Source organism: Poecilia mexicana, unplaced genomic scaffold (assembly GCF_051168715.1).
Source record: "Poecilia mexicana isolate PSO_F unplaced genomic scaffold, ASM5116871v1 scaffold_18, whole genome shotgun sequence".
In the NCBI taxonomy this organism is placed as follows: Eukaryota; Metazoa; Chordata; class Actinopteri; order Cyprinodontiformes; family Poeciliidae; genus Poecilia; species Poecilia mexicana.
The window spans coordinates 19,313,077-19,327,579 of record NW_028263387.1 but is presented as its reverse complement, the minus strand read 5'-3'; the positions used below and the strand labels follow the sequence as shown (position 1 = coordinate 19,327,579).

General features: G+C 37.3%; 1 protein-coding gene across 1 annotated transcript in view; it reads right to left on the bottom strand.

Moving 5' to 3' along the window:
* LOC106907802 (tenascin-X-like) overlaps nt 1-14,503 on the bottom strand; it is a 37,200-nt gene that overhangs the window by 2,190 nt on the left and 20,507 nt on the right. Inside the window, exons 10-24 of the mRNA XM_088016043.1 lie at nt 12,528-12,782; nt 9,837-10,094; nt 8,251-8,508; nt 7,801-8,058; nt 7,416-7,673; nt 6,961-7,218; nt 5,782-6,039; nt 5,327-5,584; nt 4,786-5,043; nt 3,335-3,592; nt 2,950-3,207; nt 2,495-2,752; nt 1,316-1,573; nt 458-715; nt 65-322 (exon numbers count right to left, since the gene is read on the bottom strand). Coding sequence (XP_087872169.1) covers nt 65-322; nt 458-715; nt 1,316-1,573; nt 2,495-2,752; nt 2,950-3,207; nt 3,335-3,592; nt 4,786-5,043; nt 5,327-5,584; nt 5,782-6,039; nt 6,961-7,218; nt 7,416-7,673; nt 7,801-8,058; nt 8,251-8,508; nt 9,837-10,094; nt 12,528-12,782 — 3,867 coding nt within the window. The remainder of the gene's footprint in view (nt 1-64; nt 323-457; nt 716-1,315; nt 1,574-2,494; nt 2,753-2,949; nt 3,208-3,334; nt 3,593-4,785; nt 5,044-5,326; nt 5,585-5,781; nt 6,040-6,960; nt 7,219-7,415; nt 7,674-7,800; nt 8,059-8,250; nt 8,509-9,836; nt 10,095-12,527; nt 12,783-14,503) is intronic.

Below are 14,503 nucleotides of genomic sequence, written 5' to 3'. Positions count from 1 at the left end.
GTTCTCCAACATCAACTTCTAAGTAAAGTTTTCTTTGAAGCTTTGATGAAAATAAATCTCTCACCAGTCACTGCAGCAATGCTGACTCCACTGCTTCTGATGCTCTCAAACACAGAGAAGAGAGTGAATGTGTATCTGGTTCCAGCAGTGAGGGATGAAACTGTCAGAAGTAATGGTTGTTGTCCAGCAGGTGGTGCTATATTCAACTCTGTTTCATTATATTGGAGGATGAAGCTGACATTGTTATTGACAACATCCCACTGCAGAGTGATGCTGGTCTCATCCTGTCTCAGTGATGTGAAGCTTTCTGCATTTTGGGGGGCTGAAAGAAATGAATAGGAGCTAAATTATGTCTTCAGTTCATTGGAGTTTTATGGTGAAGTGACTTTTTCAAAAACCTCATGTCAATTAAAAATTGATGAACTTGGTTTTGAATAAGTTAACATTTTTATCTTACCAGTGACAGCTGTAAGTTGTACTCCACTGCTTCTAATGTTCTCAAACACAGAGAAGAGAGTGAATGTGTATCTGGTTCCAGCAGTGAGAGATGAGACTGTGTGAGTTACTGGTCCATCTCCATCTGTTGAACTGATGTTTGTCTCTGATCCGTTAAACAGGAGAACAAAGCTGGTGCTGTTGTTGATTTTATTCCACTGCAGAGTGATGCTGCTCTCATCTTGATCTGATGCTCTCACAGCTTCTGCATTTTCAGGAGCTGAAACAAAAGAGGAAAAATGAGGTCAATTTAATATTTTAAAAATGTTTATCCTCCAAAAGATAATATTCCAAACAATATTGTGACGATGATGAAACAACATATCCTAAAATCTTAAACCAGAAAATAATTTAGTTTAAAAAATATGCTAATCAAGTAACAATATTTTATAAAATTCTAATATGAGAAATCAAATTGGTTGAAGTAAAACCTACTTCTATCTTCAAATTCTAATGCATGAAATAAAGGTAAGAGATCAGTTGATTTTGAGTTTTGCTCTTTGATTCAAAAGTTTGATTTTCAAACATCAGAACTGCTTCCATCATATTATGTCATGAAGGCTCTTCTATAACCAGACTAAAGGATTTTGATCAACTGGCAAAAAAATGTTTGCATTTAAGTCTCATTTGCAGACTTTTAATACTTTAGCCATGGTTGTATCAATGTAGTATCTAAATATAAATGTAACAAGTCATTGACTTTCATCACATTAGATAAGTTTAAATCTGCTTGTTCTACATGTTTTTGCTCACCACATATGAAAAGAAAATCAGCAATTACTCAAGAACTGAGATTACGAAATTATGGTCATTTTCTTACCTGTTGCAGCTTCAAATTGTACTCCACTGCTTCTGATGCTCTCAAACACAGAGAAGAGAGTGAATGTGTATCTGGTTCCAGCAGTGAGAGATGATACTGTGTGAGTCACTGGTCCATCTCCATCTGGTGACCTGATGAATGTCTCTGATCCATTAAACTGGAGAACAAAGCTGGTGCTGTTGTTGATTTTATTCCACTGCAGAGTGATGCTGCTCTCATCTTGATCTGACTGTCTGAAGCCTTGTGGATTTGCTGGAGCTGAGACAAAAACAAAAATATGTATGCCATGTAAATTCCATAAAATATTTGAAATTCTAAAAGATTAACTTTACATATAATGTATGCAGTGTCAAAATATCTGAATCCAAATTATGTTCAACTTTCAAACAATTCTGCAGAATGTAGTTTAACTTAATTAAGTAAAGAAAGGAAAACAAGTCTGATTAAAATTAGAAAATATTCAAAATTTAAACAATGCAGGGAATAAAGACCAGAAAGTAGAAGATGTTGAGGTCTACTACAAGAAGGAAGAGACATTACATTCAACCACTGGAGGTATTTGCTGCATATCATGCTGGAAATACCTCGTAAATTATAAGCATTATTGATATGTGTTTATAAACTCATATCCTCCTGACTACCAGGAAAAAAAATATTGTCCAATCACCATTTTTTTAAAATCCCACATTCTTTGTAAGGTAATAAAAGGTTTTATGCACTTATGTTGTCCCTACCCATAAAATCTGTTATAACTGATGAAAGGAATTTTTATGAATTAAAAAAAGATACATACAAAAGTCCCACCCCTTCACATGTGGTACCATTGAAAAACCCTAAATGTCCTCTCCAGATACCAAAAGGAATAAATTCAGGAAGATGCAGGGGGTGGGAGATATTCAAGTTTAGAAATGTCCTCTACAGAGGACAAAAATGAACTACTGGTAATGAGGAGGATTTAAACCGTTTTCCTTTTCATTATTTAATGGAATATTTTTTGTAGAATGGATCTGATATTTTATTGTGTAAACACATAACTGACTTCCTTAAGATTGAAACAATATATTGCTTTGGATATGAAAATCACTGGTACAGAGGATTTTACACATAGAAGAGAAGTGAATCTAAAACCTCAAAGTAAATCAACGTATTTGATTCATGTCAAGTTCAAAGTTATCTTACCAGTAGCAACCGTGATGTTTGCAGCCCTGCTTCTAACATTCATAAACACAGAGTAGAGTATGAATGTATATCTGGTTCCAGCAGTGAGAGATGTGACTGTATGTATCACTGGTCCATCTCCATCTGGTGAACTGATGTTTGTCTCTGTGCCGTTAAACTGGAGAACAAAGCTGGTGCTGTTGTCTCCTTTATTCCACTGCAGAGTGATGCTGCTCTCATTTTGTCCTGATGCTCTCAAGCCCTCTGCATTTTCAGGAGCTGAGAACAAAATGAGATTTAGAAATGATTCAACATAGAGTCACTGATTATGTCTCCAGAAATAATGTTGCTCTTCTTGCAGTTGAAGTTATTCAACAGTCTCTCCAAGGTGATATAATCAGATATTAAGTTACATTCCTCCAAAATCAACTTCTAAGCAAAGTTTTGTTTGACTTTGATGAAAATAAATCTCTCACCAGTCACTGCAGCAATGCTGACTCCACTGCTTCTGATGCTCTCAAACACAGAGAAGAGAGTGAATGTGTATCTGGTTCCAGCAGTGAGAGATGAAACTGTCAGAAGTAATGGTTGTTGTCCAGCAGGTGGTGCTATATTCAACTCTGTTTCATTATATTGGAGGATGAAGCTGACATTGTTATTGACAACATCCCACTGCAGAGTGATGCTGGTCTCATCCTGTCTCAGTGATGTGAAGCTTTCTGCATTTTGGGGGGCTGAAAGAAACGAATAGGAGCTAAATTATGTCTTCAGTTCATTGTTGAAGTGACTTTCTCAAAAACTTCATGTCAATTAAAAATCGTTGACCTTGGTTTTGAATAAGTTAACATATTTTTATCTTACCAGTGACAGTTGTAAGTTGTACTCCACTGCTTCTGACGCCCTCAAACACAGAGTAGAGAGTGAATGTATATCTGGTTCCAGCAGTGAGAGATGAAACTGTGTAGTTTACTGGTCCATCTCCATCTGGTGAACTGATGTTTGTCTCTGATCCATTAAACTGGAGAACAAAGCTGGTGCTGTTGTTGATTTTATTCCACTGCAGAGTGATGCTGCTCTCATCTTGGTCTGATGCTCTCACAGCTTCTGCATTTTCAGGAGCTGAGACAAGAGGGAAAGATAGTCAAATTTCTTCACAATTTATCCTCCAAATGATAGCATCTCCAAAAAATATTGTGATGATGGTTTAATGTGCCCCACAATCGTAATATCTGATTCAATAAATTCAAAACAAGTCATTATTTAGTTTTTAGTCCACTTCTTAAATAACAACATGAAATCTAGTAAAGCAAATCATACTGTTATGTTCAAATACTAATGCATAAAATAAAGTTGAGAGAGCAGTTTATTTTGAGGTTTTCTCTCTGAATGAATAGAGATGTTAATATATCAGTGTGATTTGCAACATGATGTTAAAAATCATACAAAGAAGAAACTTCTATAATTGAATTTAATGAATTTTCTCTATTGTCCAAATTAAATGTTTGCATATATGACTTAAGTGTCTTTTCATCTACAGGATATATATGTAAATATAAATTTATTAGGAAATCACTGAGTTCTTTCACATTATCAATCCTGCTTACTCAATGTTCTGTTTGATCACTGTTTGCTCCAAATACAAAAGATAGAGCAATTTCAACAATTTCTTCATAGATGTGTTGTTAATTTATTCTCCTTCAAAAGTTTAAAGGTTCCATTTAGTGAAGTACAAAAAATTGGACAGATTGGTTTTGTTGTCGATACAGTAATAAAATTAATTTCCTTACCAGTAACAGCTTCATATTGTACTCCACTGCTTCTGATGCTCTCAAACACAGAGAAGAGACTGAATGTGTATCTGGTTCCAGCAGAGAGAGATGAAACTCTGTAGTTCACTGGTCCATCTCCATCTGGTGAACTGATGAATGTCTCTGATCCATTAAACTGGAGAACAAAGCTGGTGCTGTTGTTGATTTTATTCCACTGCAGAGTGATGCTGCTCTCATCTTGACCTGATGCTCTCACAGCTTCTGTGTTTCTAGGAGCTAAAATAGAAGAAGGATTCATTAGTAGGCAGATAACTTTGGTTTACCTGATGTTTTTTTTTTTGCTGATTTAAAGATGCATAGTCTTCAATCTAACATCTATTGCATGTTGTATTAGATCTTGAATTGAGGAGAGTTCTATCTTCCATTTCTGTCATTCAGGTTCCTCTTTACAGTCCTCAATCGATATTAAACATGTATAAGTTCATTTGCAGATCGTTACAGAAATATTTCTTTATCATATAGGAGTCATGTGAAAATTCTTACCAGTAACAGCAGTAAGTTGTACTCCACTGCTTCTGATGCTCTCAAACACAGAGAAGAGAATGAATGTGTATCTGGTTCCAGCAGTGAGAGATGATACTGTGTAGTTCACTGGTCCATCTCCATGTGGTGAACTGATGAATGTCTCTGATCCATTAAACTGGAGAACAAAGCTGGTGCTGTTGTTGATTTTATTCCACTGCAGAGTGATGCTGCTCTCATCTTGATCTGATGCTCTCAAGCCCTCTGCATTTTCAGGTGCTGAGGAAAAAAATGGAAAAAACTAAATTCATTTCCTCAAAATGTTTATCTTACCATAGATAACACTTTTAAGCAATGTTGTCATGGAGATGATGATGATGATAAATCATGTCCCACAATCTTTGACATTTGTTGGAGCTGAGACGAAAACATAAATGTTTACCTCATGTGACTTCCATAAAATGTTTTGGCGAGATAAAAGGTTATTTTAACATAAAATGCCTCAAGTATAAAGGAGATGTAGAACAAACATTGTTTCATGTTAAGCTAACAGTTATCTTACCAGTAGCAACCGTGATGTTTACAGCCCTGCTTCTAACATTCATAAACACATGGTAGAGTATGAATGTATATCTGGTTCCAGCAGTGAGAGATGTGACTGTATGTGTCACTGGTCCATCTCCATCTGGTGAACTGATGTTTGTCTCTGTGCCGTTAAACTGGAGAACAAAGCTGGTGCTGTTGTCTCCTTTATTCCACTGCAGAGTGATGCTGCTCTCATTTTGACCTGATGCTCTGAAGCCCTCTGCACTTTCAGGAGCTGAGAACAAAATGAGATTTAGAAATGATTCAACATAGAGTCACTGATTGTGTCTATAGACATAATGTTGCTCTTCTTACAGCTGAAGTTATTCAACAGTCACTCCAAGGTGATATATTCAGATCTTAAGTCACATTTCTCCTAAATCAACTTCTAAGTAAAGTTTTGTTTGACTTTGATGAAAATAAATCTCTCACCAGTCACTGCAGCAATGCTGACTCCACTGCTTCTGATGCTCTCAAACACAGAGTAGAGAGTGAATGTATATCTGGTTCCAGCAGTGAGAGATGAGACTGTATGTGTCACTGGTCCATCTCCATCTGGTGAACTGATGAATGTCTCTGATCCATTAAACTGGAGAACAAAGCTGGTGCTGTTGTTGATTTTATTCCACTGCAGAGTGATGCTGCTCTCATCTTGATCTGACTGTCTGAAGCCTTGTGGATTTGCTGGAGCTGAGACAAAAACAAAAATATGTATGCCATGTAAATTCCATAAAATATTTGAAATTCTAAAAGATTAACTTTACATATAATGTATGCAGTGTCAAAATATCTGAATCCAAATTATGTTCAACTTTCAAACAATTCTGCAGAATGTAGTTTAACTTAATTAAGTAAAGAAAGGAAAACAAGTCTGATTAAAATTAGAAAATATTCAAAATTTAAACAATGCAGGGAATAAAGACCAGAAAGTAGAAGATGTTGAGGTCTACTACAAGAAGGAAGAGACATTACATTCAACCACTGGAGGTATTTGCTGCATATCATGCTGGAAATACCTCGTAAATTATAAGCATTATTGATATGTGTTTATAAACTCATATCCTCCTGACTACCAGGAAAAAAAATATTGTCCATTCACCATTTTTTTAAAATCCCACATTCTTTGTAAGGTAATAAAAGGTTTTATGCACTTATGTTGTCCCTACCCATAAAATCTGTTATAACTGATGAAAGGAATTTTTATGAATTAAAAAAAGATACATACAAAAGTCCCACCCCTTCACATGTGGTACCATTGAAAAGCCCTAAATGTCCTCTCCAGATACCAAAAGGAATAAATTCAGGAAGATGCAGGGGGTGGGAGATATTCAAGTTTAGAAATGTCCTCTACAGAGGACAAAAATGAACTACTGGTAATGAGGAGGATTTAAACCGTTTTCCTTTTCATTATTTAATGGAATATTTTTTGTAGAATGGATCTGATATTTTATTGTGTAAACACATAACTGACTTCCTTAAGATTGAAACAATTTATTGCTTTGGATATGAAAATCACTGGTACAGAGGATTTTACACATAGAAGAGAAGTGAATCTAAAACCTCAAAGTAAATCAACATATTTGATTCATGTCAAGTTCAAAGTTATCTTACCAGTAGCAACCGTGATGTTTGCAGCCCTGCTTCTAACATTCATAAACACATGGTAGAGTATGAATGTATATCTGGTTCCAGCAGTGAGAGATGTGACTGTATGTATCACTGGTCCATCTCCATCTGGTGAACTGATGTTTGTCTCTGTGCCGTTAAACTGGAGAACAAATCTGGTGCTGTTGTCTCCTTTATTCCACTGCAGAGTGATGCTGCTCTCATTTTGTCCTGATGCTCTCAAGCCCTCTGCATTTTCAGGAGCTGAGAACAAAATGAGATTTAGAAATGATTCAACATAGAGTCACTGATTGTGTCTATAGAAATAATGTTGCTCTTCTTACAGCTGAAGTTATTCAACAGTCTCTCCAAGGTGATATAATCAGATATTAAGTTACATTCCTCCAAAATCAACTTCTAAGTAAAGTTTTGTTTGACTTTGATGAAAATAAATCTCTCACCAGTCACTGCAGCAATGCTGACTCCACTGCTTCTGATGCTCTCAAACACAGAGAAGAGAGTGAATGTGTATCTGGTTCCAGCAGTGAGAGATGAAACTGTCAGAAGTAATGGTTGTTGTCCAGCAGGTGGTGCTATATTCAACTCTGTTTCATTATATTGGAGGATGAAGCCGACATTGTTATTGACAACATCCCACTGCAGAGTGATGCTGGTCTCATCCTGTCTCAGTGATGTGAAGCTTTCTGCATTTTGGGGGGCTGAAAGAAACGAATAGGAGCTAAATTATGTCTTCAGTTCATTGTTGAAGTGACTTTCTCAAAAACTTCATGTCAATTAAAAATCGTTGACCTTGGTTTTGAATAAGTTAACATATTTTTATCTTACCAGTGACAGTTGTAAGTTGTACTCCACTGCTTCTGACGCCCTCAAACACAGAGTAGAGAATGAATGTATATCTGGTTCCAGCAGTGAGAGATGTGACTGTATGTGTCACTGGTCCATCTCCATCTGGTGAACTGATGTTTGTCTCTGATCCGTTAAACTGGAGAACAAAGCTGGTGCTGTTGTCTCCTTTATTCCACTGCAGAGTGATGCTGCTCTCATTTTGTCCTGATGCTCTGAAGCCCTCTGCATTTTCAGGAGCTGAGAACAAAATGAGATTTAGAAATGATTCAACATGGAGTCACTGATTATGTCTCCAGAAATGATGTTGCTCTTCTTACAGTTTAAGTTATTTTGATTAACACTCTCTCCAAAGTTCATATGTTAAGTCATATTTCTCCAGCGACTACTAAATGAAGTTTTCTCTGAAGCTTTGATGAAAATAAATCTCACCAGTCACTGCAGCAATGCTGACTCCACTGCTTCTGATGCTCTCAAACACAGAGAAGAGAGTGAATGTGTATCTGGTTCCAGCAGTGAGAAAAGATACTGTATGTGTCACTGGTCCATCTCCATCTGGTGAACTGATGTTTGTCTCTGATCCATTAAACTGGAGAACAAAGCTGGTGCTGTTGTTGATTTTATTCCACTGCAGAGTGATGCTGCTCTCGTCTTGTTGTGATTGCCTGAAGTTCTCTACATTTGTAGGAGCTGAGAAAACAAACATAAAGATTCCCCTTATGTCAATTCCATAAAATCGTTGGTGTCCTAAAAGTTTATTCGTACATACAGTATAATGTATTTAGTCCCACCAGGCCTCCTACCGGTGGGACGTGCCCGGAACACCTCACCAGGGAGGCTTCCAGGAGGCATCCTGACCAGATGCCCGAGCCACCTCAACTGGCTCCTCTCGACGTGGAGGAGCAGTGGCTCTACTCCGAGTCCCTCCCAGATGAGTAAGCTTCTCACCCCATCTCTGGCCTTTTTCTTTCAGTCATGAGGCAAAGGTCATGACCACAGATTGGGGTAGGAACATAGGTTGACTGGCAAATCGAGAGCTGTGGCTGTCGCTTCACCAAGATGAACAGGCACAGCGCCCGTTTCACTGCAGACCCTGAGCCAATCTCCTGCTCCATTTTTCCCTCATTTGTGAACAAGATCCCAAGATACTTTGGGGAGGACATCCTCCTTGTTTCTGAGAATATACTCTACCCTATTCCGGCTCAAGACCATGACTTCGAATATGGAGACGCTAATTCTCAATCCAAAATTCCACCAAGCAAGCAAAGTTTTGTAAGCGAAGATTTTCACTGAGAAGAGACTGTGTGAGCGCAAGGATAAGTTTTGAGTGCAATTACTGCAAGTTTTGAGAAGGCATGAAGTATTGCTTTGAAAATATAAATGTAAGCAAAACTATTAAAAGTTTCGAGAATAAAAGACATGAAATCCTGCTGTCAGACTGAAAGAAAAATTCACCTATAATTAAGTATTTAAACTCGCACTAAAACCTAACCAGAGGTAAGAATTTAAAATTGACCAAAATATTTTTTTGGTCAACAACTGTCCTGTTGTACAGTTATCACTGTACCATAATTAAAAGTGAAATTAACTTAAATATTTAAGGTTAAACAGTGGATGATTAATTTAATGGTATATTTACCTACCCAATATGTGACATAAGCTTTCTATGTTTTGAGGAGCTTAGAACAGAATTTCACAAACACTTAAAAATGCTCAGATAATCACACAAAAATATAATTTATATTTGATTCCTTGATTACAAATTATTGAAGTGAACATCAGACCTAATCAGTCAAGAAGACTCATCTGATTCAATGCGTGATTCTTCTTGTGATATTTATATCGATTTTGCCACAGTATCCACTTATTTACCAAACTGCCTGCAACTTTTTAATACCAATTCAAGTGTTCTGGACTCATTGGAAGATTAATTTGAATGTCAACAAAAGGAAGATTAATGTACAAGAGATACAAATTTGAATGTTGAAATGTAACTTATTAGAATTCCAATGTTTTACCAGTGACCACAGCAATGCTGACTCCGCTACTTCTGATGCTCTCAAGCACAGAGAAAAGAGTGAATGTGTATCTGGTTCCAGCAGTCAGAGATGACACTGTGTAGTTCACTGGTCCATCTCCATTTGGTGCACTGATGTTTGTCTCGACGCCGTTAAACTGGAGAACAAAGTTGATATTGTTGTTGATTTTATTCCATTGTAGAGTGATGCTGCTCTCATTTTGTGATGATGGTCTGAAGCCCTGTGCATTTGAAGGAGCTGAGAACATAAAAACAGCAGGGAAAATCATCAGAAAGGACAAAAATATTTTTGCCATTTGATAACTTCTAATCTGATGTCAAAACCTACTAAAATTAACTTATTAAAATTAGAAGATATTACAATAAACAAATATGCCCTAGAGAAGAATTTAAAAATATCTTATTAGTCTGGAATTAAATACAATTTGCAAAGTTATTAACTGTATGTTTAAAAACTGTTTGGTTAAGAGAAAAAGTTTCATAGTCCCTTTGCCACAGACAATACCTCATGAAGTATTTAAACTGACACTAAAACCTAACCAGATGGGAAAATATAAACTGATGACTTAGATTTTTATTTGCCAACAATTGTGTTTTTTGTACAGTTTATGTCACACAGTGGAAATTTGTTTTTATTGTTAAAATGTGATTTTTGTAAAAATTTAATTTTGTGTACGATTTCCGTATTGATTTTGTTGCTGCGTGTTATTTTTATATTGTTTTGATCCTCTGCGGACTCCTCGTAAAGGACAAAATAGCTGACGCTCGTCACCTGTGCAGTTATGGGTGTCCCTGCAGGTAGCCAATCAGCAGCCTTTAAAGACCTGTCAGAAACTGACGGAAAACCTAAAAGGCGGAGGCATCAGATTTTAGGAAGGAGGTCCAAGGAGTCTAGGAGTTCGAGGGAGCAGGTGGCAGCAGATGGCAGACAGGTGTTGCAGAAGGAAAGGCCCCGCGATCGTAAGGGGAAGGCAGCGGTCTGGATCATGCCCGCAGCAGAAACGGTGATCAGTAGAAAACAACGAGATGGATTGACAGTGGGGCAGAGAGGGAACTCTGCCTGCATCTGCGAGTACCGTTTTCCACCGACGTCTGCAGGGGCAGCCTCTTTGGGAGGATCGAGGAGGAGATCACTTGTTTTATGAACAGCACTTCTGGGCCGTGGTTGTTTTCAGGGCTAGACCACAGCAGAATCTAGAGGCGAGTGAGGCGCAAGGCGTAGCAGAGACAATATTGCGACGGTTGTAGGTGCCGAACAAAAGGGTTCCTCTTCCTGGGTCTGACTACCTGGATAACAGCTTTTTAAGAGTCTTTAGCTAAAGACTAAAGACTCATTTATCTGGACCAGGGAGATATTTAAACCATTTTATTGTAAAGATTTTAACAACAGAAATTATCCCTTTGTTGCCCGCTGGGAATGAAATTGATAAAATCTAACTGGGTTCTGATTCACTGGTTCCCCCTTGTTGTCAGTGAACTTGTTGGTGTGACAGTAGACCATGTTAGCCTACATTTGCACTCCACCATAATATAATTAAAAATGAAATAAACTTATTAAAGGTTAAAAACTGATGATTAAATAAAAAGACACTGAACACATATGTGTCAGTATCTGACTGACGCATGTAATAAGCTATCTGCAGGGGTGGAAGTAATTTTAAATTTTTGCCGGTACTATGACAAAAATCATCAGTGGCCGATTATGCAGGCCTAAACAAATATTTTACTGTAATTTAGGAGACTTGTATGGATAACGCAGAAAGTAGAAGCGCTTCACAATGTGGGGGGGAGAAAAAATAAAATATATACATGTGTGTGTGTTCTAATGAGGTAGAAAGTAACTTACACTTATTGCTGTAATTACAATTTGACTAATTTGTCTTTTAAGATTACAAAACCTTAAGTTTTATTTGAGTAAAAATAAAACATAAGAAAACACCAGAAAACAACTCGGTATGATGAAAAAAGCTCTTTATAGACAGAAAGTTCTGTTTTAAACGGCCCATTGTTAGATTTATTCTGACTCAAAGTACAGCTGGTCTGTTCTGAATGATTGCCTTATTGCAGCTGTTCTATGCAGTACCGGACCGTACCAGCCTACTTTCAGCCCTGTCTATTCGTTTTGGGGAGGTTAGAACAGGATTTCACAAACACTTAAAAAATTATTTGACTTGCATTCAGAAAAATGTAGGTCAAATAATTTTTTCACCTACACTAAAACCTAACCAGAGGTAAGAATTTAAAATTGACCAAAATATTTATTTTTTTTTGCCAACAACTGTCCTGTTGTACAGATACCACAAAAAGATAACTTGTTGTGATAACAGTCATCACAACAGTGATTTAAAATCAAAGGATTTTAAATCCTTTTAAATCCCTCGATTTAAAATCAAAGGATTTTAAATCGAGGGATATTTGTCCCTCGATTTAAAATTGTTTAAGTGACTATGTGCTAAGATGACTCAACTGACTCTATATATGATTCTTCATGTGATATCTTGATATTTTTCTCATTATATTTATTGTCTGGTTTTATCTATTTACCAGACTGCCTGAATGTTTTTAAATACCAATTTATTACTCCTTTGCCTCTCAACAGAAGTCGGATTAATTTATTAAAGATAAAAAGTTGAATGTTGAAATATTATATATTAGAATTCAGATATCTTACCAGTCACTGCTGCAATGCTGACTCCACTGCTTCTGACGTTTTCAAACAGAGAGAAGAGAGTGAATGTGTATCTGGTTCCAGCAGTGAGAAAAGAGACTGTGTAGTTCACTGGTCCATCTCCATCTGGTGCTCTGATGTTTGTCTCTATGCCATTAAACTGGAGAACAAAGCTGGTGCTGTTGTTGATTTTATTCCACTGCAGAGTGATGCTGCTCTCATCTTCTTTTGACTTTAATCCGTCTGCATTTTGAGGAGCTGATGTATATATATAAAAAAGAACAACAAATGATTCAATTCAGATTTTTGCAGTTTGGTTATTTGTATATCTATGAGTAGCTAGCATCTTACTTGTAGCTCAGACAATAACGATCTCCAGGTCAATTAGACAGCTACTTGGAGCAAGAGAATTTATGATAACACTTAATACTTTTTGTTGATCTTTCCATCGCAACTTTTCGTCTTACATCATGTTTCCGACGATCTGTATATTCCTTTTAGATATTTGAGAGTATGTCCTGGGGGTTTTCTCCCATTAGTACCTCATCTAAATGATCCAAACATAGTGACCCAGACCACCTAAATTGACTGCTTTTGATGGAGAGAAGCAGTGATGTTGCTCTGAGCTCCACCCATGGGGCAACCTGATAAATGATGGAAGAAAAATATTTTGCAATCATCATCTATATCTCACAGGTAGGTTGGAGAGATTGAATATTTATTCTAAACTACTCATGGAAGAAGCAATGAGCTCTGATTGCCCAGGGTACTGGTAAAAAAAAAAGAGCTTCCTCAAATGTAACAATGGTCTTTATGACTAAACTTTAGTTTCAGTAGACCACAGGACATGCCTCCAAAAATGAAGGTCTCTGTCACTGTGCGCATTTGTCTTTATTTTTCTTTTGAAGTAAAGTCTTCTTTCTGAGTGACCTTTCAGCCCATTGTAAGTTTCAACAGTGAAATGTACCAGACATGTTTCACTGTGGATCATGACAATGTCTTACCAGCTTCAGCAGGATCTTCATAAGATATTTGGCTTTTGTTCTTAGGTCAACTTAAAGATTTTAGACAAAAATACATTCATCTCTGGGACAAAAGCCGGCTCCTCCCAGAGCGGTAGGATGACTGGACATTCCCATAAGATCTGTACATGCACATTATTGTTTCAACAACATGAATGTGGCAGCTTCAATCCGTGCTGCGAGCTGGAGTTACATGGATGGTCCACTGGCCCACTAACTCAGCAGCCCACCCTAGGAGCCCCCAATAGTCTTGGATGTCAGTTCGACCCTGCTTTTGGGACATCTTGATCTATTTAATTGTGGCATTGGTGGCTTTATGCTGTGGTATAATATTTTCAGTAATATTTATATGTCACAGTACTATTTCTTTATGTCAGACTATCTGATTCTGACTCTCAGCGGCGACTCAGGCTGCTTGTAGGGAACCAGGCATTAAGTCTAGCATTGGGGCAGCCTGATAAAATTAAAGTAAGAAGTTTTCTCTGCACCCTAAACGTTTCTGTGTTTACAGGCATCGAGGGTTTTTTCCCGCTTTTGCGAGGACAATTCCGAAAATGAATAAGTTTTTCTAACTTCAAAATCAAACATTTTTAGTCACAAACCAGTGTATGTTGAAAAAAAAATATATATATATTCCTCATCTGATAGAGGGCTTCACTACATGGAGGCAGAGGGACTGAAAAATGGATCAGAGTCTCTATTGGGCAGAGGGCAGCCAGACTAATTTATTTTACTAACTTTCACTAAATACTATTGTTGATGGGCACAAGCAGTCGTCCCTGACACACAAATAAAAGAATGCATGAAACCCCCCCTCCCCCTCAAAAAACAGCACTTGGGGCTTCAAGGATGAAGGGGGAAGGGGCACAAGCCCCCTACATCACCCCACAAACCCATTTGCATGTGCCTGCATCAAGCATCAGGAAAATGTTCCCCAAGATGAAAAAGATATGTGTA